This window comes from Melanostigma gelatinosum, assembly GCF_949748355.1.
Source record: "Melanostigma gelatinosum genome assembly, chromosome: 18".
In the NCBI taxonomy this organism is placed as follows: domain Eukaryota; kingdom Metazoa; phylum Chordata; class Actinopteri; order Perciformes; family Zoarcidae; genus Melanostigma; species Melanostigma gelatinosum.
The window spans coordinates 3,286,181-3,308,967 of record NC_136651.1 but is presented as its reverse complement, the minus strand read 5'-3'; the positions used below and the strand labels follow the sequence as shown (position 1 = coordinate 3,308,967).

General features: G+C 45.0%; 1 protein-coding gene across 1 annotated transcript; it reads left to right on the top strand.

Moving 5' to 3' along the window:
• Positions 1–4,100: 4,100 nt before the first annotated feature.
• Positions 4,101–21,802, top strand: LOC306792171 (tumor necrosis factor receptor superfamily member 10B-like). Its single transcript, XM_079289205.1, has 10 exons — positions 4,101–4,333; positions 12,706–12,874; positions 13,854–13,985; positions 17,490–17,601; positions 18,077–18,210; positions 18,303–18,404; positions 18,497–18,543; positions 18,699–18,986; positions 19,067–19,103; positions 19,475–21,802. Exons 1-10 carry the CDS (start codon positions 4,301–4,303, stop codon positions 19,774–19,776), a joined length of 1,356 nt encoding a protein of 451 aa, XP_079145331.1. The 5' UTR covers positions 4,101–4,300; the 3' UTR covers positions 19,777–21,802.
• Positions 21,803–22,787: the final 985 nt, after the last annotated feature.

Below are 22,787 nucleotides of genomic sequence, written 5' to 3'. Positions count from 1 at the left end.
ACATCCAGCAGATATGGAGAAACATTAGCGTTCATCTGGAGTTGTAGTGTGGCCATCTGGGAAATGTAAGTCTGAAGTGTACTCTTTTTTTCCACTCAGATTTTGGTCTCCACAGGGAAACATCTGGCTCTTAAGAGTCTAAATGTTGCACTATGTTCATCGGCTGGTCGTTTACGTTCTCTATCTGCACTTAGGTGCTGAGCAGGTAGTGTGCAGTGGGTTTTAAGACTATTTAGACACGGATATGTTGAGATGTCCAGACAACTATTGGATAGATTTGAATTCAGTGCTAATTAGCAAATGTGTGCTAACATGCTAAACTAAGATGGGGAACATGATAAACATTATACCCTTTAAACGTCAGCATGTTACTTATTTTTCCAACATATTAGTGCTAGGGCCGTGAAAACCACAACAATGAGACGAAAGAGGCTAAAATGCTCCGTAGAGATGAGGAGAATTGCAGAGTCGGGTGATAATTCCCCGTGGCTCGCTGATGTGCTCCATCTGTTGACAGATAAGTTCCATCCATTTTTCGGAGTCATTTATCACACCATGCCTCTTCACTCTACTTGTGATCACTCATATGCATGAGAAGGAAGAGCGTGGATGTCGTGCTCCACAGACATAAACAACATCTCCATCTCCTGTGTCAGACCACGGCCCCTCCTCTCAGCAGCACATGCACGCCGTGACCTTTCACTGTGGACTGTGAACAGGCTGCCGTGACCCCTCTGGCTGTTGATGTTGTTGTCATTTTCCAGAGCTCTCGCAGAAACTAATGTGCACAGGGGCACAACCGCATTAGCTCCTTTTTACAAATATGGCTGCCGTCGGGGGCGTAAATGCCGCGGGTAGAAAAGATGAAGCGTGAAGTTCAACGACCCACATGTCTTATCTCACACAGGGACGAGGTGATGAGAGGCCGCTGTCCTCGTCGTGATCCTGCTGTTGAAAGAATGTGGATTTATTCTTTCACACAATGTCCAATGTCCATTTCTGCCATTAATGCAGCCTTGATGTCACGGCTATGTATTTTTCTTTAAATTGCATAACAAAATCAAATCAAAATCAATCATGGGAAGTATGCGACAGTCAGTGTAGTGAAATAAGGGACTTTTTCTTGTGTGCTTCCGTTTATATAAATAGCCCTAAATTAGAAAAGCACTTGATGGCTTTTGACTTATACATTCATTTCTTCAGCTCCTTGTCATTGTGTTTTTTTTAGTTTTTTTCAACCTTCCTAAACAGCAAGTGAAACAATACCCAGCAGGCGTCACAAGATAAGTCACTGACGCTCAGGAAGGTTTCCCTTCCCTTTATTTTCTCTGCCTTTTCCTCCGCAGGTCACCTCTGTGAAAAAAAACTCTCCAACTCGCCACCATCTGCTGTACACACACATACACACATACACACGCACGCGCACGCACGCACGCACGCACACACACACACACACACACACAGCCATCACACTGCTCCCACACAGGATATGCAAATTACTCCCGAGCAACTAACTTCCTTCGTCGGCAAAGTCAAACATTCTCCCTCAAATCACACATGATGAATTTGAGAGTTTTTTTGCTGATATGTGTTATTGCACCAGTGTGCTATCTGAACCAATCAACCCAGTGGCCATAAATACTGAGTTGCTCAGGATAAGCCCGCAAATAACTCAATCATACGCTTCCTGTTTTTGAGCACGTAGTCGGTGACCTCAGGAGGAGGAGCACAGGATGTTGCTCCAAAGTGGAAGATACAGATTTCCTCGATAGTTTTAATTGGGACGCGTTCAACTCTGAGGAGGAGATGAGATGCATCTGCTGTGGAGCTGGATGCTGTGTTGTTTGTTCCAGAAATGATGTGTGTTAAGTCTGATTGATCACCCTCTTCCAATGCACACAACTGAATGTCTTCACTATTTGTGTTATTCCCTGCTTCTTATTTTAGCTCCAAAAAGCTCCTAACTTTTATTTTCCTCCCACTTTTCGGAGCTTAAACTCCGAGACTCCCACTGCAGTTTGCTCCGAGTAAACAACAACACGGTCGTGTGAGAAGTATTTCTCCTCGGATGTTTAGCTGCCGGGCAACAGAGGTCCTCTCTTATTTTTAGACGCCCAACGACAGCATCTCCGATGTGACCGGTTCACACACTCTTCATCAACATTCTCCTCGCCGAGGAACGTGTTCCACACTAACTGGCACACTGATCGTAATACTGTTACCTCACCTCACTATCATGACTTTGGTCACAAGCTATTTAACCAATCGGCAAAATGAGAAGTGAGACACATACCAGACTAAATGTGTCCTAAATGTGTCCAGATATTGCGTAATCCTTCTTTCATCACAACACTGTCTGACTAAGTGCAGACGGAGTATCTCTCTATCTGTACTGGTTCTTTGGCTCTGTTTGTTTACTTGTTTGTTTGCTTTGCTAATTATCCTGGAATGGTCGAGTGAAGGTTCGCCCAAACTATCTTCCGCTCTCTCCTCCCTGGACAGACATGCTTGTGACCCACTTTAGATAAGATTTTGTCAGCAGGAACCACATTTGGGAGGATGTTTGATGTTTGATATAGGCTTGTACAAACAGTGGAATCATGTCATGGTGCCATTAAATGGTAGTTTATGAACTCTTTATGAACTGCAACGTTCTTAAAGTGCAAAAACTAAATGGTTCCTTTTCTCACTGAGTTCAACTTAAAGCTCTTCCCATAAAGTGTCTGCACATTTGTGCAAAAAGTCATTCATTCATTCAGTGGTGCTTCGGCTTGTTGCACATTAGTTAGTTATTACTGGTAAGTGACGCACCACAGCGGCTGGTTGATGGCTGCGGTGGTTGGGGTGAGTTACTCATCATGTAGATCAAAGCACCGTTTGAATTGCGTCTGCTTCAAATGTGAACGAAGTCAGCGCTGCATGTTTTACTGCAAATAGCTGCAAACTGTAAAGTAGCAAAAATAGTTTTGAGGTACTTCTTTTATTTCAGCATTTCCATCTTCTGCTTCTTTATACTTCCTCTCCACATCCATTAATACTTTTTACTCTACATTCACTTTCTAACTTGAGTTACTTTGCAGATTCAGATCGATAATACAAAATACTATCAACAAATGAATGTTGTACTATTACAGGGTAAGTAAAGACAAGAGCTCATTGGTCCTCTCAAAACGAGTCCCTCTTCTATCAAAGTGATTCATGCATCAATTAATGCAACATATATTATTCTGAAATAGTGAATACTTACACATTAAGTATATTTGATGCTCATACTTTTTTCTTTTACTTAAGTGAAGTATTTATACACTGTGGTGTGCAGTGGTAGAGGAAGTACTCCGATTTCACTCAAGTAAAACACTGAAAAATACACCACAACAAGTAAAAGTCCAGCATTAAGAACCTAACTTACTAAGAAAAAGTATTATCAGCAAAATGTGCTGAAATATTCAAAGTAAAGTACTCACTGTGCAGTAAAATGTTCCCTGTCAGTGTTTTACTGTCTGATGTTTCTGATTTAACATTACTGCTGTAGCTGGTTGACATTATTTTAACTCCTTTATATCCTGTTATGAGTTTGATCGACATCAATGCATCACATTCTATAAGATCATCATATGTTTGTGGCGTCTGTCCTGTGAGAACCACAAACAGCCTGTTTTCAGCTCTGTGACGATGCAGCAGCTGATCCAAGAGTTTATTTATCTTAAAATGAGGAGAATTTCCATTTCAACACTGGACAGGAAGGGTATGAAACTAATGTCAACTTGAAAAGTAACTAAAACTGTCAGACAAATGTAGTGAGTACAATATGTACCTCTGAGATATAGTGGCGAAGAAGTATGAAGTTAAATACAATTAAAATACTCAAGTGAAGTACAAGTACCTCAAAAAGCTACTCGAGTACAGTACTGGAGTAATTGTAGGCTACTTAGTTACATTCCAGGTATTAGTACTTCTACCGCCTCTTTTTAACAACGTCATTATTATTCAGTTTGAAGCATTGTGATTGGCTCCTGGGTCAAGTCTGACGTCACGCGCAGCTCCAAGGCGAGAAAAAAGAAAGAAGTTTTCAGTGTTACTCGGACTGCGAGTCTCTCAGCTCTCAGGAAAAACGCGTTAAAAGTTGTGTCAGTGGCGACAAAACTCACGAGAGAGCCCGCGCGACGGATAGTGTCACAGCTGGACTTGCGCGCAGGCTTTTGTTTTGTTTGTGTGTTTTGTTGAAGAGAATTTAAAAGCTGGTTCGGGTTTGGTAGCGCGCACTCGCCGGGATTTCCTCTCTCCTCTCGAAGTTCCCAAGATGAACTTCGATCCGGTGGTCGGGAAACCTTCTGTAAGTAAACACGACAATAAAACCCCCCGAATACTCACTCGTGTGTATTTTACACACCTGTATTACATTGGCAGTCTGTCACAGTGTTGTTGTTGAAGAGTTAATGATGGTTTAACTTCGGATAGAGCTACTTATCTGGTACGCGCTTCAGCGGGACAGTAACATGATTTAACGTTAGCTATTAATACAAATAACTTGTTTTCAAAGTGTCGCGGGGACGCCAGAGGAGGTCTAATATATAAAAATAAAATACCAAATGTTTCATAAAGTTGAGGCTTAAACCAGACAAACATTGCCTCTTTTTTATTTTATATTTTGGAGGCTGTGCTGTTAACATGTGACCAGAAATCACGGCCAGGCCTGTGAACTCGGAGAAGATGAAACAAGCCCGTTCATGTCCCGCAAGAGCGCGCGCGCACACACACACACACACACACAAGAAGCAACAATGTGTTTTGTTTGTGTTGCTAATTTAAAGTGTTTATTTCCGGAGAAGAAGGCTCATCCGGAACTCATTGGCTCCTGTTTTTCTTTTTGGGTTTGAAGTACATGTGCTTGTATCATTCACTCAGTCCCCCCCCCCCCCCAAAATAAGGCCTCAACGTTACAGCCACCATCTGTGTTGGGCATCATGTGGTCATATTGTTCAGACAGGCAGCACACGATGGCTCCTGGTCCGTCACAGCGGATGTATCGGCCCTATAGGACCTATTAATACGCAGCACTGCAGCTATGGCCCCGGCTGTGTGTGGAGTGGCCTTTTTAAATCAAGTTGTGTGTTGAGATTTATTATTAACACGTCTGAAGCTGTGACTATCAGCTTGACCCCAGAAAAAGAAAAAGCCAAGAATTCACCTCGCCACTTCAGTCAATTAAAGCCACAGACGTCCTGTCCACGGTCTTCCAGCTGACTTTCTTCCACTCTCAGACCCTCACAGAGATGTCTTTTCATTCCCCCGCTGTTGGTTTTTCCATCTGTGCAGCACCAAAAAGCCTGACACTATAAATACCGTGTGCTCACTGTGAGGCCTTCACGTGCAGCCAATCCATTAGAGGTTCTTTGGATTAATGATATGTGAGTAAATTGCATGTGAGGCACTATGAAGGCTCCTGGTTTACATTGCAGCGTGAGCTAGGAAACGGAAAAAGGAATCTGAGTTCCTAAATGAACAGAGCAAATGACGGTGTAACGGTGTAACCCTAACATTCGGCTACCGTGGCTCCGCTCTAATCGAGTCCTTGAAGTGAACACAACGTCTGCCGATGTGCCCCGGAGCCTTCCTGTTTGTTTTCCGCGTTGTCTGATCTGTGTTTTAAGTCGTGCAGTGTTCCATCACTGGACTCACATTTACTTCTCCGGGTGGCAAAGTCAATGTTAATCTCTTCTGTAAACCGCAGTACATTCTGGAGGCCTCGCCAGAGAGCCTTGTTGCTAAGGGACTATGGGGACACTTCACCCCCCTTCCCCCCCCCGACACACACACACACACACACACACACTCCTCCAAATTGCCCGAGTGTACGTGCCTGGCCGTCCAGTAAACTTCCTGTCTAGAATACACAGATATGCTGATATTAGTGGCATTGATTTACTTCTGAGAACTGTCCTGCCACCAGATTCCTATCTGCGATGGCGTTACTGTGTGCGTCTGGGTGTTGGTTCACACAGGAAATGTCCCTCCGTGTCTCTGTGGACGGCACAGACGAGGAGGGGGGGGGGGGCAGGACGGACCTCTGGGACAAGCGGCGGGCCAAAACCGAGCAGTGGTCAACAAAAAGCGCTCCAGCCTAGAGTAAAACTGTAACCGCCGCTTAGTGCTGCTTTGAGTGGCGACCATGTGAACGGTCACAGTGGAGACTGGGGGGGGGGGGGGGTGCTGCCAGAGGCTGCATGGACCCTGAATGATGCAATGCGGTGCAACAAAACTCACTGTCAGACACCGGCTTTGGCCCGTCGCAGTGTGGGAGCCAGGTATTTATCCTTGAGAGCGGATGTTGATAAGAAGAAATTGCTCTGAAGGAACCCGCCGCTGTCTTTCACCATCGTTACAGTGAATCCTTCTTTAGTCATCGGTGGCCCGCTGACTCATGTAGGGAGTGCCACCTGTGCTCAGGTGCGGCCTGCATACCAACGGAGGCAAGTCAGCGCCCACACACGAACGGCCCGACTTCGGCGAGAAGTGGGGGAGAGTCTCACTGTGTCAAACAGATTAACTTGCTTCAGTCTGATTGGCAACTAATTCCATACCACACACACACACACACACACAGAGCGTCTAACTGCTTTGAGGTGAAATACACTCATAGCTTTCCCATGTGTACAGAAGTCATCTGACGAGTCACATCACATGAGTTTACTCTCCTTGAGGACATTGTACCAGGAATGGACACTACAGAGTTATTGTTGGTCTTTTTTTTACATGTTGTCTGTATGTATTCATAAGTGTGTACGTATTTGAAAGCATTCTAGTCACACTATACTCGCCCAAGTGCAGCTCGAGCTGAAACAATAAGTCAATCACTCGTCTTTAATGGTTTTCATCATCGATTTATCCTTTCAGTCACTTTTCAAACTAAGCTCTTGTGTCTGGGACCAGCTGCTCCGCTGTGATTCACGGAATTCAAGGAAATCGCCATTTAAATACAGTTTATGTCACAATAGCATTTTAATCATCGATAAGTCAACTGACAACAAAGTAATCATCCACTATTTTAATAATGGGTTCACGGGTTAGATCATTTGTCAAGCAAAAGGATTTTCTGCTTTTTGTGACATTTGCACTGAACCTCTTTGAGCTCGTGACTGTTGGTTGAACAAAACAAGCAATTTGATGCACATGTTTTGCTATTTTTAGACCAGCTGTAGACCAAGAACGTAATCAGCTGATAATGAAAATAATAACTTAGTCGAGCCCTACAACGGCTAAAAAAGATTGCATTGCAAAGAGTGTTTCTTTTTTCATTGTCAATCACTCAATGGGTCCATTCAGTGTCAGAGTAGTGATGAATGCCCTCTGCAGTTTACCAAAGCCCAAGTTTAAGTATTTAAATAGTTTTTGCTTTGTGCCAACCAAAAGTCCAAAACATTCAATCTACTCCAATAGAAGACACAAAAACCCAAAACATTCAATCTACTCTTATAGAAGATGAAAAAACCCAAAACATTCAATCTACTCTAATAGAAGACGGAAAAACCCAAAACATTAAATCTACTCTAATAGAAGACGAAAAAACCCCAAAACATTCAATCTACTCTAATAGAAGACAAAAAAACCCAAAACATTAAATCTACTCTAATAGAAGACGAAAAACCCCAAAACATTAAATCTACTCTAATAGAAGACAAAAAAACCCAAAACATTAAATCTACTCTAATAGAAGACAAAAAAACCCAAAACATTCAATCTACTCTAATAGAAGACGAAAAAACCCCAAAACATTCAATCTACTCTAATAGAAGACAAAAAAACCCAAAACATTAAATCTACTCTAATAGAAGACGAAAAAACCCAAAACATTCAATCTACTCTAATAGAAGACGAAAAAACCCAAAACATTCAATCTACTCTAATAGAAGACAAAAAAACCCCAAACATTCAATCTACTCTAATAGAAGACAAAAAACCCCAAAACATTAAATCTACTCTAATAGAAGACACAAAAACAGCAAATATTCACATTTGAGAAGAAGCAACCTGAATTTCGGGGCATTTTTACTTAAAAATAATTTATCAATATTCTAAATAGTTGGCGACGAATAGTCTGTGGATTGAGTTTGTTAACGTGACTTACCACTAAAGCGGTGTGGCTTGATGTTGCTACGTCCTCTGACTTCCTGCTCTCCTGGATGAATGGGCAGATTACGACAAAAGTTTAAAGACTCGGAACAAACTCAACCTTTGTCCGGAGTTTAGAATGGACTTCTGTTTACAAAGACACAAATCCAACATCAATTCCAGCTATTGATGGTCACTTAGGTCCTCGCTGAGCTGCCGCAGCCGCCGCATACTCTACATTTTTGCCGCGATGTGTTTATAAAGACTGCTATGAACTGCCGGCGCTTCATAGGCCTTCTCTTCCTTTCAGCACAAAGACGAGCTTTAATGGACTGACGCGGTTGTCTCGAGCATGGTGATGGATTCCTGCACATACTTGAGTCTTTCAGTCCTCCGCTCTTGCTCTTTTCATTCTCGCCCTGGTGTTGTGCTGCTGCTGTGAAGGGGCCTGATCAGAATTTTGAAAAGGGCGACTAAATAGCCCGCCGCACACAAATACCTAAATTCAATTTGTTGCGTTGACGTTCAAATTCGATTGCCGCGAATAACGCGGAGCGTGACGCACGGCCATCGTGCCGAGTGTGCTTTGTGACGTGTGCGAGTTGAGCAGCCAGCCCTTAGAAACCACACTGGAGACCCACTCGACTTCAAGAACACAAACCGATTGACACATGTGTGACGCTGCACCTGCTCACAACAGTGTGAACCCTCCAGACCTTCAGCAGCCCTCCCTCTCTGCCTCTCAGCCATCAAAACAATACGACTAGTGTCATGTGGTCAGCGTCAGCGCGTCACTCACTTCTACTTGTGGTGGCAGATTGACTGCCAGGAAATTCACTAAGACTGTCGTCATCGCACAGTGTTTTTTGTCTCCTCTCTGATTCCAAAGGTGAATGTCACCTGCTTACGACACGCCGTCGCGCTCCGTCTAATCGGCTCGCCTCCTGAGGAAACTCAAGAATCCGTCTCGCGGAGCTGCAGCTTCCCCAAGTTTATAAATATCCAGCCGTATAGCGGATGTGCCGCGGGTCCAATCGGGTGCCGGGCCCTGCTCTGAGGCGGGCTGCTGTGGAGCTGAACCCGCCATGAAGCCTCCGTATTGTCTCGAGCTTCCTGTGCTCCCTGAGAGGAGGGGGCCGCCGCTTTTCACACGCTCCCACACATAAACCGTACTGTGTGTGTGTGTGTGTGTGCATCTTTTGCGGTTTTCACACTGAGCACTTTCACTCACACTTTCTTGTCTTAACTCCTTCAGATTTGAGGCGGGAGTCGCTCTCTCTTCATTTTCTATCATTCAGCTTTATTATGACGAATGTGCCCGAGCTCGGCTGTACTTTGGATTTGTTTACGGCGCTGCAGCGAGTGTCGTACATGTGCTCATCGTCTGAGACAGGATGTCGGTGTAATTCATCACTTAAGGAGAGTCGAGCATCCAAATGCTACGTGACAGGATAAATCATTCTCTGGTTCCAGCTTCTCAAACGTGAGGGTTTGCTGCTCATTGTGCAACAAACCAACTTTCTGCATTTCTTTTAATTGACGGAAGAGAGCGGCTGATCGCCGAGGATCTCGCCGCTTCACTGTTTACACTCTGACGCCAGTTGTGCCTCTGAACAGCTGCGACGCCGACGGTGTCGCCTCCTCTGTTATGAGAGGCGGTGGAGGCTTCTCCTTCCTGTGGTTGTGGGAGGTCACGGTGTTTCATCAAGAAGTTCAGAGGAAGACGCACGTCGTAGGCAACCGAGCTGAAGCAAACGTGTCATACTTAGGAAGGCTTCACGGCGTGTTGCAAAATACACAGCTGTGGAAAAAACAATGTTTGTTCCATCCTCCTCCAGTCCGTCATGTGCTTGTGGCCTTAAATATCATCAGTTGTAATTAAATCTAATAGTCATGATGTCTGACAGTATAGATGGTCTAGATACAATATCGCAACGATCACAAATTGATTAAATTGTCTAATAAGGGAAGCGTGATGCAGCGCAGGTCTCCGTCGGTGTAACGAGGTGCATCGTGTTGTTCCTCATCAGTTGGCTATGCTTGAAATCATCCGTCCAATATGAAATGAAGAGCCTCCCTTCGTTCATATGTGTGTGTGTGGCGTTGTGTGTGCGTGCAGGAGTTCACTGCGGTTTTTCTCTTTCGTTTCTTTTTTTCATAATGGAGGTCACTGTGATTCCCTCGGGGATGTGGAGCGATCAGCCCCTCTAAAAGGCCCATTGATACCATAAGTCAGCTGAAAGGATGTTCAGTCGCTTCTCACTGTGCATGTGTTGCGTTTGTGCCAAGTTCAATTGTGGAAGAACCCAGAGTGTTTAGAGGAAGCGGAGGGGAGCTAACTGTAAACGGAGGGTCCCGTCATTATTTTATTGTAACTTTTTATTAGTTTAACTTGCGTGGTACTAACCCGTCGTGCACACGCACCGGAAGCTTGACAATGGGACTCTGTTTTAAGCCCGTAATCTGCAGCCGAGCCCACTCGTGGTGCAGAGGATAGAGAAGCACTGTGGAGTGGACTGGAGCGCTTCAGCCGGGCGCTTGGAGGTTTTACAGGGATTGTGGGTTTGGAGGGTTTTCAACACTGAGGTTATGGTCACTCTGGTCTTCCTCCCTCGCTCGGTCGTGGAGGTACAGCTGAGCCACATTGCGGCTGCCCAAAGTGTTTGTGGAAACAGCGCTTTTGCGCTCATGTAGTTTAACAGACGTCAGCGTGGCGGACACGTGTTCCCTTTTCCTCGTCTGTGAATTACCACACGGCGAGGTTTCCCTCAGGCTCGTTGGACTCTTATTTCAAAATAAAAGCTGAACAGAGATGGCTCTTGATTCTCACATTCACCTTGGGCTTTGTGTAATTGTGATGTTTCGCTATTACCTCCCGTTTAATACGCCGAACGATTCATCGATCACAGGACTCGCAGCCCTGCTTGAACTGGATGTTCTGAGTTGCGAACCTTCAGCTGCTGCAGCACAACAGGTTAGCTGTTGAGGGCAGCTGCACCGCGGCGGGTGTTTCAGAATCACAGGCCCAGGATTGAACAAAGACTGGAAGTGATGTCATCTCTGTGCCGTCTGTGCATCCTCGCTGTCAAAGAGACACCTGAGCTTTTGATTGGCCGTGGGATTTCTTAGCTTCTTACTCGGCTGGATAAACAAACTTCTGCACAGTCTGTGCAATGTGACTTGAGCCTTGTAGAAGTGTAGGATTACCTTTAGTGCAGCTCATTCTTTCCCCAGTTGTCTTTTCTTCTCATCTCTTCTTTCCACTCTGAGAGATTTTCGCTCTCTTGCCTTTTCACACGGCCTCCTACTTGCTCTTTCCCCAAGTCCTCGTCTCTGCATCCCCCCACCCTGCAGTCATGCACACGGCGTGTTCAAGTGCCCCCGCCACCGTCTAATTTTATCTCCCTCCCCCTGCCTTCTCCCCCCCCCCCCCCGCCCAGAGAATGTTTGGATAGATCTAAATGGTGTGATTGTGACTGCTCTGCCAGCCGTCTGCCCCTCCACGTCTGCCTCTCGGCGTCTTTGGAAAGTCTGACGTGAGCAGAGGGAGAGGAAGACGGGGAAAGTCAGAGAGAGAGAGAGAGGAAAGTTCTTTTGAACAACAAGGCATGGCGGCCCTCCAGAGAGCCAAGTCTTTAGCGTCAGGAGTCATTCACGGCTCCAGCCTGTCCCTCTTTCTCTACCTCCGTTTATCCGTCTTTATTCCCCTCATTCTCCCACACGGTCTTTTTTAGAAAACCTATTCCCTGCAGAACGTCCCATCCTCAACTCGCTGTCTACAATTTCTCACTTTGAATCAACCCCTCCCGCTCCACGCCCTAACCTGTTCCCTTTCTCTCCTGGTGGAGGTGGGGGGGGCGGTTGCACAGGAGAGACAAAAACCTCCAAATCTTAGGCCTCTCACTTACCCGGGAGGTGTCGTGTTGCGTTTGGGGGCGCTGGATGGCGGTGTCTCATGTCGCGGCATTCAAAGAGCCGAGGGTTTAAGAATGTGGGTCATTTGAAGTAGAGGCACTAAAGTGCGTTGTTTGCCGGTGAATGGGGCCTTCTCACATTGACATGGTGAAAAGCGTGTGAATAAACACCAGCGCCTGGGGGCCACACTAAAGCGTTTCGGCCGTATTCTTCTCGGTACCCCACCTATACAAGCCCTGTTATTATCCAGCAGATGAATGGAGCTGTGGAGGCACATTGGATATGGGCACTGCGGTGGCGTTAGCCGGGATATCTGTCTGCTACACCCACAGCAGAGACTCTTCCTTTTAAAAAGAGAACCCGATCAGTGGGAGTAATTCAGTCCGGTCGCCTGTTGCGCTGCATGTCGTTAGTGTGTAGCTTTGTGTCCGTGCACACACGGGGTTGTTTTTGCTTTTACTTCTGACCAGCTGGATGAGCTCCCATAATTGCTTTCCCACGGCAGATGCTCAGATCAGATGGTTCAAATTAAGTCGTAGTTTGCTCACACAAGGTTCCCTCTGAAGATAGACTCTCCTCTTTACTGTCCTTCGTGTAATGAGTCTGAGTGGGCGAGTCTGGATACTAATGCAAAGCTTTTGTCTTTTCTCCCCCCTCCTTCCCTCCCCCTCGACGATCCAGGTGTTTGTGGCCGCGCTCCTCGTCGGGCTGGTGTGTCACGCAGCCGAACCTCCAGCGTCTCAGTGGTCCGGCGACGAATACAAGAACCTCACCCTTCGGCGTCACAGAACATGTGTGGAGAACGAGCAGTACCTCCACCAGGGACTCTGCTGCCACAATTGCAAGGCTGGTAAGAAGAAGAAGAAGAAGAAGAAACATTCCTTTATTAGTCCCACAGTGGGGAAATTATTCTCTGCATTTGACCCATCCCTGTATGGGGAACCACATTAAGTGGAATATACAGCAGCAATTACAGCTCCAGTGCCAACCGAACACATGAGCAATGTGGGCCTGAATAAGTTCCCTCCGATCAACTCATAGTGGTGTCTCTAGTAGTCGAGGACTGAGCGCAGATTTAAAAGACGGCATTTTGTGTGAAACGACTCGAGTCAAATGTTGAACCCGTAACCTGAACTGTGTCCCTCATGAATTCAGCAGATATTCCCTGCATTGTCTGGAAAGAATGCATGATGGCTAGAAGCAGGAGGCAAACTGCTCCCAGTCACAGAGGGAAAGGGAAAAGCGCCGAATATGCAGTGGAGGTTATTTAAGTTTAAGTAATTGAAAGTACCAGCCATGTTATTATGTGAAGAAGTTTAGACCATTTCCTGTCTCCTTTAGCTCAGTACATATTTAGCATGTAGTTGCTAACTGATTGAGTTATTTAATTTGCTATTCTGAATTCTAAGAAGTATTTGTATTTGATTAGTAACTAGCGTTGGTTCACATTCACTTGATAAACTACGGTTTCATGAAACCAGACAGACTTTACAAACTGTCCAACCCCTGAACCGACCACAACACCGATCCTCTATTCACCGAATACCCCGACTTCAACCAACGATGACCTTGCCCTCTGTTGTATGTTTCCTATTCTCCACTGTCTTTAATCCGCGCATCAGATAAACCCTGAAAACACACGAGAATCAAGTGGTTTTATTCCAAGCACGCCTCAACTGAGTACACCGATCATTAGCACGGCGGTCGCCCAGAAGGGGCTTGGTGGTGGAATCGCGGCGCAGTTCAGTGAATCGCTTCCTGTCTTTCCTCTCGTCCCTGTGGAATGTGGACTGCGTGTGCATATTCATCACCTGAGTCGTTGTTTGCAGGAACCTTTGTGCAGAAGGGATGCGAAAGAGACCAAGAACACGGGACCTGTCTGCCCTGCGAGCACGGACAGACCTACACGGAGCACTCCAACGGGATGAACCGCTGCCTGCCCTGCACTCACTGCCGCTCAGGTAACCACAGCGCCCGCTTCACCGAACAAGTGGGAACAAGTTGGCTTCTTAGCTTATTCATTAAAATCACATTTACTCAGATTTGGGTAAATAATTTACACTGGTCAGTGAGAGTGGTCAGACCATGATGCTTTAACCTTATTAACATGCAACTTTTCTTTATTTTTGATCAATAAAGTGTCAGCTTGTAGCAAAAAAAGCCCAAAGATGCTGAACTTTCTAAAGAAAACTTGAAACAAACTACATTTGGAAGCATTTTTGTGTAAAAATAAATGACTTGACTATTGATTAAAATTGTGAACTTTTCTGTTGAATTGACTACAGAAGACTTGTCTATTGTAATGAGACCACTGCCCTGTAAATATGTGTATTAATAACTACAGGTCCTACCAGGAAACCTTTCCAAAAACATTGAAAATTAGTTTTTAAAGAAAGAAGAAAAATAAACGCTTCACCGCTTTTCCTTTTATCTCCCAAGTGGAGTTTTCTGAAGTCCAGTGTGTCAAAGATGTATTAGTTGGGAAAGCTGATACCTTTTTGTGTGTGCCCCGCCTCTCAGATCCTCTGCTGTAAATGTGATCTTGTGATGTTGCAGAGAGTCGCAGGGCGTGTCTTTGTTGTTTTGTGTCGTGGGCTGAATGTGAGCATGTTGCCCGTCTCTGGAGAGCTGCTTGTGTCTGTCCTACCTGGCTGGACTGGGTGTGTCTGTGTCTCATTGTGTCCCACACTGGGGCGTCTTTGTGTCCAATGAAAGGCTGGAGCTACAGAAAAGGGACTACTGTTACATGGGATGTGTTTTGTGCTCAGTCGTCGCGGTTTTAAGAAAGAGCTTTGTGTGCTGTTGCTCTAGTTTTAACTTATTTACCACCGTGTAATAATTAATAGGTCACTGGCAAAGGAAATGTGAATTCAACTATAACAACGTTTCCCTTGCTATGGACTGCTTCTATCTGTACCTCACATGTTTACTGTTAACTACAGAAGCTCAGGGAACCGCGGCAGCACTGAAAATCCATTTTCATTTTAAAACATGAATTTGAATGAATTGATCAAAGCTGAACAGACACTTTGACTTTGTGCTCCACCCGCAGAACAGACTTGTTCAAAGCACCTGCCAAATTATAGCGTGACGTAATCAAGGAATCAAAGTAGTACCTGTCACCATAACGCTGCATGTTTTACGTTCTAATGATCACTGGGCAGACTGACAAGACTGACAGCTGTGATGTGTCACACTTGCTCGGAATCTGTTTTCCATTCTCGGTGTAAAAAAAGCTGCTTCTCTCACACAGCGGGAAGGAAACGAGGAAGTTCTGCTTTGTCAACAGCGTATGAAATGGCTCCGCTGTTAACAAAGCTGAGCTCACAACAACGGAACATGATTTATAGCCTCACGGAATTCACTAAATGTGGCAAAACTGAAGCCGTCAGCTTGGTTTAACTATGAAACTTCCCAATAGTCCAACCATCCAAGACTTTTAAACATTATTTGTGACCTATTTTTACAGTTGTTTTCAAACCTGCGTGTGTGAGATTGTGTTCTACAATCAGGAAGAGATGAAAGTGCTCTCTGGGGCCGAGCAGTAAACCAGAATGTCCCAGAGTGTCTTCGCGCCGTCTTTAGAAAAGAACAAAACAACCTCCAAAGGAAATTGTTTTTCGTATTGGAAAGTTGCCATTGCGTGTTGATTGTTGTATGACATCATAACAAGCAAACCCATTGTCCCAATAGCTTGGCAGAGGAACCAGCTAAGGACTGTTTTGATGAACTCAGTAGCGGTCTCTGTGTTTGTGTGAACGGAGAGAGCAGACACAACCCAGCTCACACTGCAAGAGTACTGACATCAGGCAGGGACCCAGTAGTGTATGATATCCATTATCTACCAGCACACACAGAGCGTTGAAAATGAGCATGTAAGCTGACTTTACAACGTCTGGTGCTGGTCAGCACTCGGCCAGCAGAGTTCTGAATCTACCAGACAGCAGAGCATCGGTCTCTTTGGGTCACTTTGATACCTTTTGAGGTGACATAAGCCACTCGCGCTTTGAAGTTCTGAGTCAAAGACCTCACCAGGTGTTTGTGCGACCACTTTCTCCCTCTGAGCTTTTAGAACCTATGACTACATTTTATTTGTATCCTGGTTAAGCTGTAAAACGTTTTGTGACATCCAGACATTAATATCTAAAAAATACATTTAAAAAAAGGACTACGGTAAATTGATCCCGTGTCATGCGTAGATTTTGAAAAGGAATAAAACTTCATTGAGCTCACTTCTGAACCATACGCGGGTCTGCTTGGTGACAAACCCCTGCTCTGTTTATGTTCATGCGATCCAAGTTGTTGCTGTGAGCCATCAGGTCGTTCCATATATAGTCTTGCATAGCATAGCTTAAGTCACAGCTGTGCTATCCGCGGCCCGTTCTACCCAGCAACATTTAGGCTGTCATGATCATCCCAATGATGGTCACATGGAGGATGAAGGTAGACTGAGAGGAGGCAAACTCTGGAGTCTGGGATCAGTAAACTCCATTTATTACTCTCCTTCACGTGTACGGACACACGTACTGTATATTCTCAGCTTATAGACGGCACTGCTGAGCACCTTCTCGTTTCCTTATGGAGGTGACAACGTGTTTGTTAGGGCAGATGACTGATTGTGGACTTTGTAATTGTCACTTGTAGAAAAGTTGACTCAACGTGAGTCTCGTGTCGGTGAATCGGGTCATAAATTAGCTCTTGAAATGAATATCTAAAAACCTACTTCACTCTTTTTTTACTTCATAATTTGCTACAAAATGAGCTGAATTGTCTGAATACAATCTTAGAAACATTATTTTAGAAGAAAATTACTTTATATTAAGTGTGCTCACATTTTGCAACCAAATCAAGCTGCCGCTGTAGTTCTTCCTGGATTGGTATGCAGATCAGATCTCTGTGGAGGGTCATCCCGTGGAGGTGGACCGCTGGTTTTATTCATTTAGGTCTTATCTTAAAGGCCGGGGGTTACGGTCTCTTCATGTCTCAATTTAATAAATGAACCATGCCAGGTTCTCCGTCCTCATTATCCTGTTAAAATTAGGCAGATTCTATCAAACAGGGACTCGTAATTGGAGACGCAATCTTCCAACAAACAAAAAACTACCACATCATTTCTAAAGGCCAGCGAATTACCTGACGCGTCCTTGTTCTCTCTCGTTTCATGGGTGTCGGTGGTCACGAGTTTATTATGAGTCTGCTTGTACAGCTCTGTCTGCTTCACGAAGTGAAAGCTGCATCGCGTCCTTTAAAGACTCCCGTCCGTCCATGCATCATCGTCTGTCATCGTGGATTGTTTTATGTCTGTTTGTGTACGTGATGTGGGAACATGCTGTTACATGTGCATCTGTCTATCTCTGTATAGGTTTCATCTGTTTAATATGGCTGGATTTAGGTCCTTCATTTTCATGACCTATCACAAACAAGCTCACGTGTTCATCTCTCCATCTCTTCTTTGCGCTCCACAGATGAGATTAAAACTGCATCCTGCACCACAACCACAGACACCAGTTGCCAGTGCAGACTGGGCACCTTCTGTGTCCCAGATCAGGCCTGCGAAGTCTGCAAACGTTGTGCCAAGTAAGTGTCCTCTACGTCTTTCCTGAAGTAGTTTTCAGTTCTGCTTATCAATATTATCCAATTTTGAATGTAATTCTAGGATAACGGGCTGATTGTTAAGCATCCACGGCATTGTTGAGTTTCCATCTTGGACAGCTAGCTAATTTGATTTATCCTCGCTTAATTCAGATTCAGATTCAACGGTCCGAAATCGATAGAGTACTTCATTGTTTGGTGAACAAAGTATTTAGAGATAGTGCTACCTGTAGCACCGGGCCTCTTTTGGGGGTAAAATGTCCAGAACTTAATTTAGACTCTTGTCCCTGCAGTTGAAACAATGACTTCCTCAAAGGGTTTCTAGTGTCTTGGTAGAGTTCCTGTGGTCATAAGGGGGCTTTGGTCTTGAGGACCAGCTTGAAGCTTAAAGGGTTATGATATTATCTTCATTGTATATTTTATTATTAATGCAAATACATGTTTGTTCCACTAAACACAGGTGTAAATCCGGGGAGGAGGAGGTGAAGAAGTGCACCCCATTTTCTAACACAGAGTGTCGCAAACGGGATCTGTCCCCGACGGAAACCTCGTCGGCCCTCCCCACACCGACCCCCACCTCTCCAGCCGACATCGGTAACCCCGCCGCGTCACGCAAAGCCTGCAGCTTAACATCGTCGGCCGTTTCGTGCTCGATTGTTCATCTCCAGTGATTCATTTTTTTTCAGTTTCGCCTATCTGCATTTCCCTGGTCATCATCGCCATCGCCATCCTTGCTGCACTGGTTTTGTGGTGGTTCGTAATCAAGCAGCGTTCATGTGAAGTACCATGTGAGTTGACAGAGTGCACCTTTGCGTTGCTGTTTAGCTTGTTTAGCTTGTTAAGTGTGTATTCTTAATGCTGTCTGTCTGCTGTTGAACAGGTTCAAGGAGCCATTGTGATTCCAGTGAAATTGTGAAGATTCCTATCGTAAGTTGTTGTGTTTGATTTCTCACGTCGTGCACCTTTTTAACGGCTTTATAATATTCGTTATTTTTGTGTAGCCGTCACAGTTAAGATACAGAATCTCTGGTACAATATGTCACCTCTCTCCATCCTCCACTGTTTTTTTTTTTTGTGGTCAGGACGAGAGTGGAGCCACGGCCGAGGAGAGACAGAATAATCAGAACGCAGGTCTGGAGGGCGAGGAGTCCCGCCCGGAGTCCCGGCCCCTGCTGCAGGAGACCGGGATGACCAAGGCCTCCCCTCCGCTGGAAGACGAGGACCGGGGTCTAGGAGACAGCTTGCCCAACACCACCAGTTCTTCTCAGACTAGCCTGTCAGCCCCGCCCACCGCAGCCTCCCCCGATAACAACCCCCCCAACACCCCGCAGCAGAGCCCCGCTGCCATCCGACTGCCACCTGCAGACATGGTGCGGTTCTCACACAGTCGAAACATTTGTGTTTTAACCACCTGTGCCACCATCGCTTACGTTTGTGTTTTGTGTTGTAGGATGATCCTCTGCAGCATCGATTGGTGCCTCTACAAGGTAAGATTTCCGATTCCAGCAGTGGGAGGGGGAGGTTCCCCCTCGACCAAACACTTTTAATGCCACTTGATTTGAGCTAACAGGCAGACTAATAAACAGGGTCTCCTTAAGAGCTCACATTATCTGCTTGATGGATGAATGATCTCATGACTCAGGCAGAGTCTGAGCCTTTCGGGGGTTGGGACACGCCGCCTTTTTTGGTGTTTTTTTCTCATGCTCTATTAAAGAGGACATGGCTTAACAGATTTATTTGAGCGTGTATTCAAATGTGACAATCAAGATAAACGCCTCATTTTGCTCACACAGTGTCTGTGTTTCTGCAGCTTTTGTGCCTTTTTGTGTCTCAATCTACATTTTTTTCCTCTTTAAAGGGTCAGAAAAATCCCTAAAGAAGAGCTTCGATTTGTTCGACGAGTGCCTGGACGTGCGGATCCATAACAAGTTCTTCAGAATGATCGGGGTCAGTGACAACCACATTCGGATCGCGGAGAACGGCGCCCCCAGTGACAAAGTGTATGAACTGCTGAAGAACTGGATGCAGCGGCAGGGACTGAAAGCGGACATCAACGACCTGTTGGAGGCTTTGCTAAGTATGGACCAGCGGCGCTCGGCTGAGAGCATCGCCTCTGCGGCCCTGCAGAGCGGCTACTACAAGCACGCAGACGCACCCTGAAAGCTCAAGTAACGGGGACTGCGATCGAAGTAACCACAAAGTACTTGATGCGAGAAAACAATTCAAAGCACACAGACGCTGTCGGTGGACATCGTGTCTCACGAACAGGCTTACCTCTTTGTGGCTGACCAGCCATGTACTCAAAAAGCCAGTAGTTTAAAAAAAAGAAACACAAAAAGCAGAGCTCTGAAGATGTCGACTACTCGCCAAATGCAGAGGTGTAATACCGAAAAATGAAGAGAGAGTCGCGTGGTCAAATTTGAACAACGTCACCGAGACAACAATGAAATTGTGTTTGAAATTTTTTTATAAAAAGAGCAGAATAACGCGACGGTGTCCGCTTCCACAGGCAGAAACGACTGCGTGTTTTAACATGCGTCCAAATACTGAAACGTCTCTGCGTGCGTGTGTGTGTGTGTGTGTGTGTGTGTGTGTGTGTGTGTGTGTGTCACGCATCTGGCCCTCAGATCACAAAACACGACCTGGAGAAGAGGATATACACTGGTTTGTAGGAGTGGCATTAGCTACGTCACTAATACTGTGCCTCTTTGAAGCACTGACCTCTGGCACATGTAGGATTTTGAAACTAAAATCATGTTATATTTGTTGTTTTGTAGATTTAAGATGGCCGGTTAGCTTTACTAATCATAAGAGTGCCATTTTATCATCTAAATGTATTTAGGCATCCTGATGTCATTATGTTCACAGAGCGTAGCCATTCAAAAATAGATTTTTGAACAGTCGAGTGACGTTGGAGAAGCGCTTTCAGTCCGTGTCGTCCGGTCTTTTATATGCTCGGTGTTGCTCCGCGCACGACGTCGTAGAAGGAATTTCAGCAGCTGTTTCTGTTGGAGCAGCTGTTTCCATAACGTTTCCACGTAACTTGGACAACTTCAAAGGTCATTTTATTTATTGACGTATTTATTGTAATGAATAATAATTAACTTTGAATATTTATGCCGTTTTCGAAACGAAGGACCCTGAACAACATGCCGTTCAGCTTCGGGGCAAAATGACTGACACCCAACTTTTCAAAGGTGCGATTGACGCTCCGTGGTGCTCAGTCCATCCCCGTCCCTGCTCGCCGTGTTAAGTGTCGCGCTCTGGTCCACACTGTCAGTGTGTCAATGTTACATGTGCCATTTCCTCTCGAGAGACCACGTTCGGCGGAGTGTGGATGCTTTCACGATGCTAAACGCAGAGTCTGTCATTTCAAGTTGGAGTTCAGGTGACGTCCAATCTCAGAAAAAAAATGAGCCGTTGAGCAGTCCTCCTGTACATGTCAGCGGTGACGTGGCAGATATGGGTTGTTTCGTCTTTGGTTAGACTCAAAACAAGATGAAGGAAACTTATTTTTTTCTGGATTTTAAAAAGAAGCGCAAATGTATTTTTCCCCTCGTTCTGTCACATGTACATGCGAAGGTCCAGAGCGCACCGACGCCTCACGACGTGTACGTGTGTGTGTGTGTATATGCAGCTCTATTAACAAACCAACATGAATATAGTGAGGTGTGACGTGATTCAGGTTGGCTGTCGAGGTTGTGAGGTTTTAAACTAGATTAGGCCCATTCTTCTGCAGCATGTATAAAGGAAAGAGTTACAGAGTTCTATATTATTGCTGAAGAGTGATGCTACAGTGCTGGCACTGCCATCTATTGACAGATAATGAAAATACAGCCAGCATCAATATCTGGGGGTCTGAACCCCCCCCCTCACTGGACATTCTCCCCTTTTATCTCCTTTTTAAAGCGTTGATAAACTCTTTGTCTTGTTTCTTCTTCCTCTTGGCCTTTGAAGTAGCAGCATGCATGTTAGTCTGTCATGTTAGTCTTTTAGTTTCTGTGTTTTTACTTTTCCATATCTTATTGCCAAGTCCTAAGCTGTTCATGAACTTCCTCTCGTGTAGACCTTCTGTCCAGCGATTCCGCTCAGCCATTTCCCCTTTAGTTATTGTTTGCGTGTCATGAATTTCAGATATAAATTATGCAAATACATCAAAGCTGTTTTTATGTAAATTTCAAATAAATGTTTTGTACAGATGAGCGTCTTTTGAATTGTTTTGAAATAACAGTTTTCATGTTTGATTACATTGAAAAATGAATAAGCTGTTTGTTCTCCGGGGCTGTGCAGATCAAACATTAATATCAACATTGCTCTGCCACATAACTTCTCTTATTGTTTAATATGCACATCTGTTGCATCACAACATGGAGGAAGAGAAGCACTAATGTTCTAATTCCTCAAGACAATTCTGTCTGTTCAGAAGGGTCATTATCCGCACATGAATATTATATTAACTTATGCAGAAATGTGGACTTGAATACAGCCAAGAGGTGTCCAAGAACCAGAAATATTTGTAACTAATTATGAACTCGGCCAGAGGGAGGATGGTACCTTAACTGTACAGTAAAAGGATAAAAACATTTAGGAAAGCCGCCACGTTCTTCATCAAAGTAGACATTACAAACACAGCCAGCTGCCCTGGCAGGAAGTGTTCTTCTTGACATTCTAACATGGCAGACTCTGCTCTCCATGTTACATTTCATTTACTGGCCAGCAGGTAAGAATCAGACATCGGCATTGTCGGTGCTTAAATGTGTTTCTTTGTGATGCATTTTTGATTGTTTTTTTTGCAAGGTTCAGGTCCTCCAGTCACCGTCTGTATTCAATCATCTTCAGTGGCGGATCATTTGAAGTGACCGGCCTTATTCTCTGAAGTAAGACGTCAGATATACGTGAGGACATTTTCCTGAGTGTCTCCTCTGTTCCTCACTCTGAGAACACTATTCTCTGCGTTACCAGGGCTCCTTTTTTGCCGCCTTTGTCTCCTGTAATGGGGGTAAAAATAATTTCTCACTCTTCTCAGCACGCCATCAAAATAATAGAAATGGTCGTATCGGTCGTCATTGAGGAGATTGACGTCCTGGCCTCTGATGTGCTCCTTCTCCTGCTCTCCTGTATCCTTAAGTGCATCCGTGGAAGACGTCTTTGATCCCGTTGCTGCAGATCTC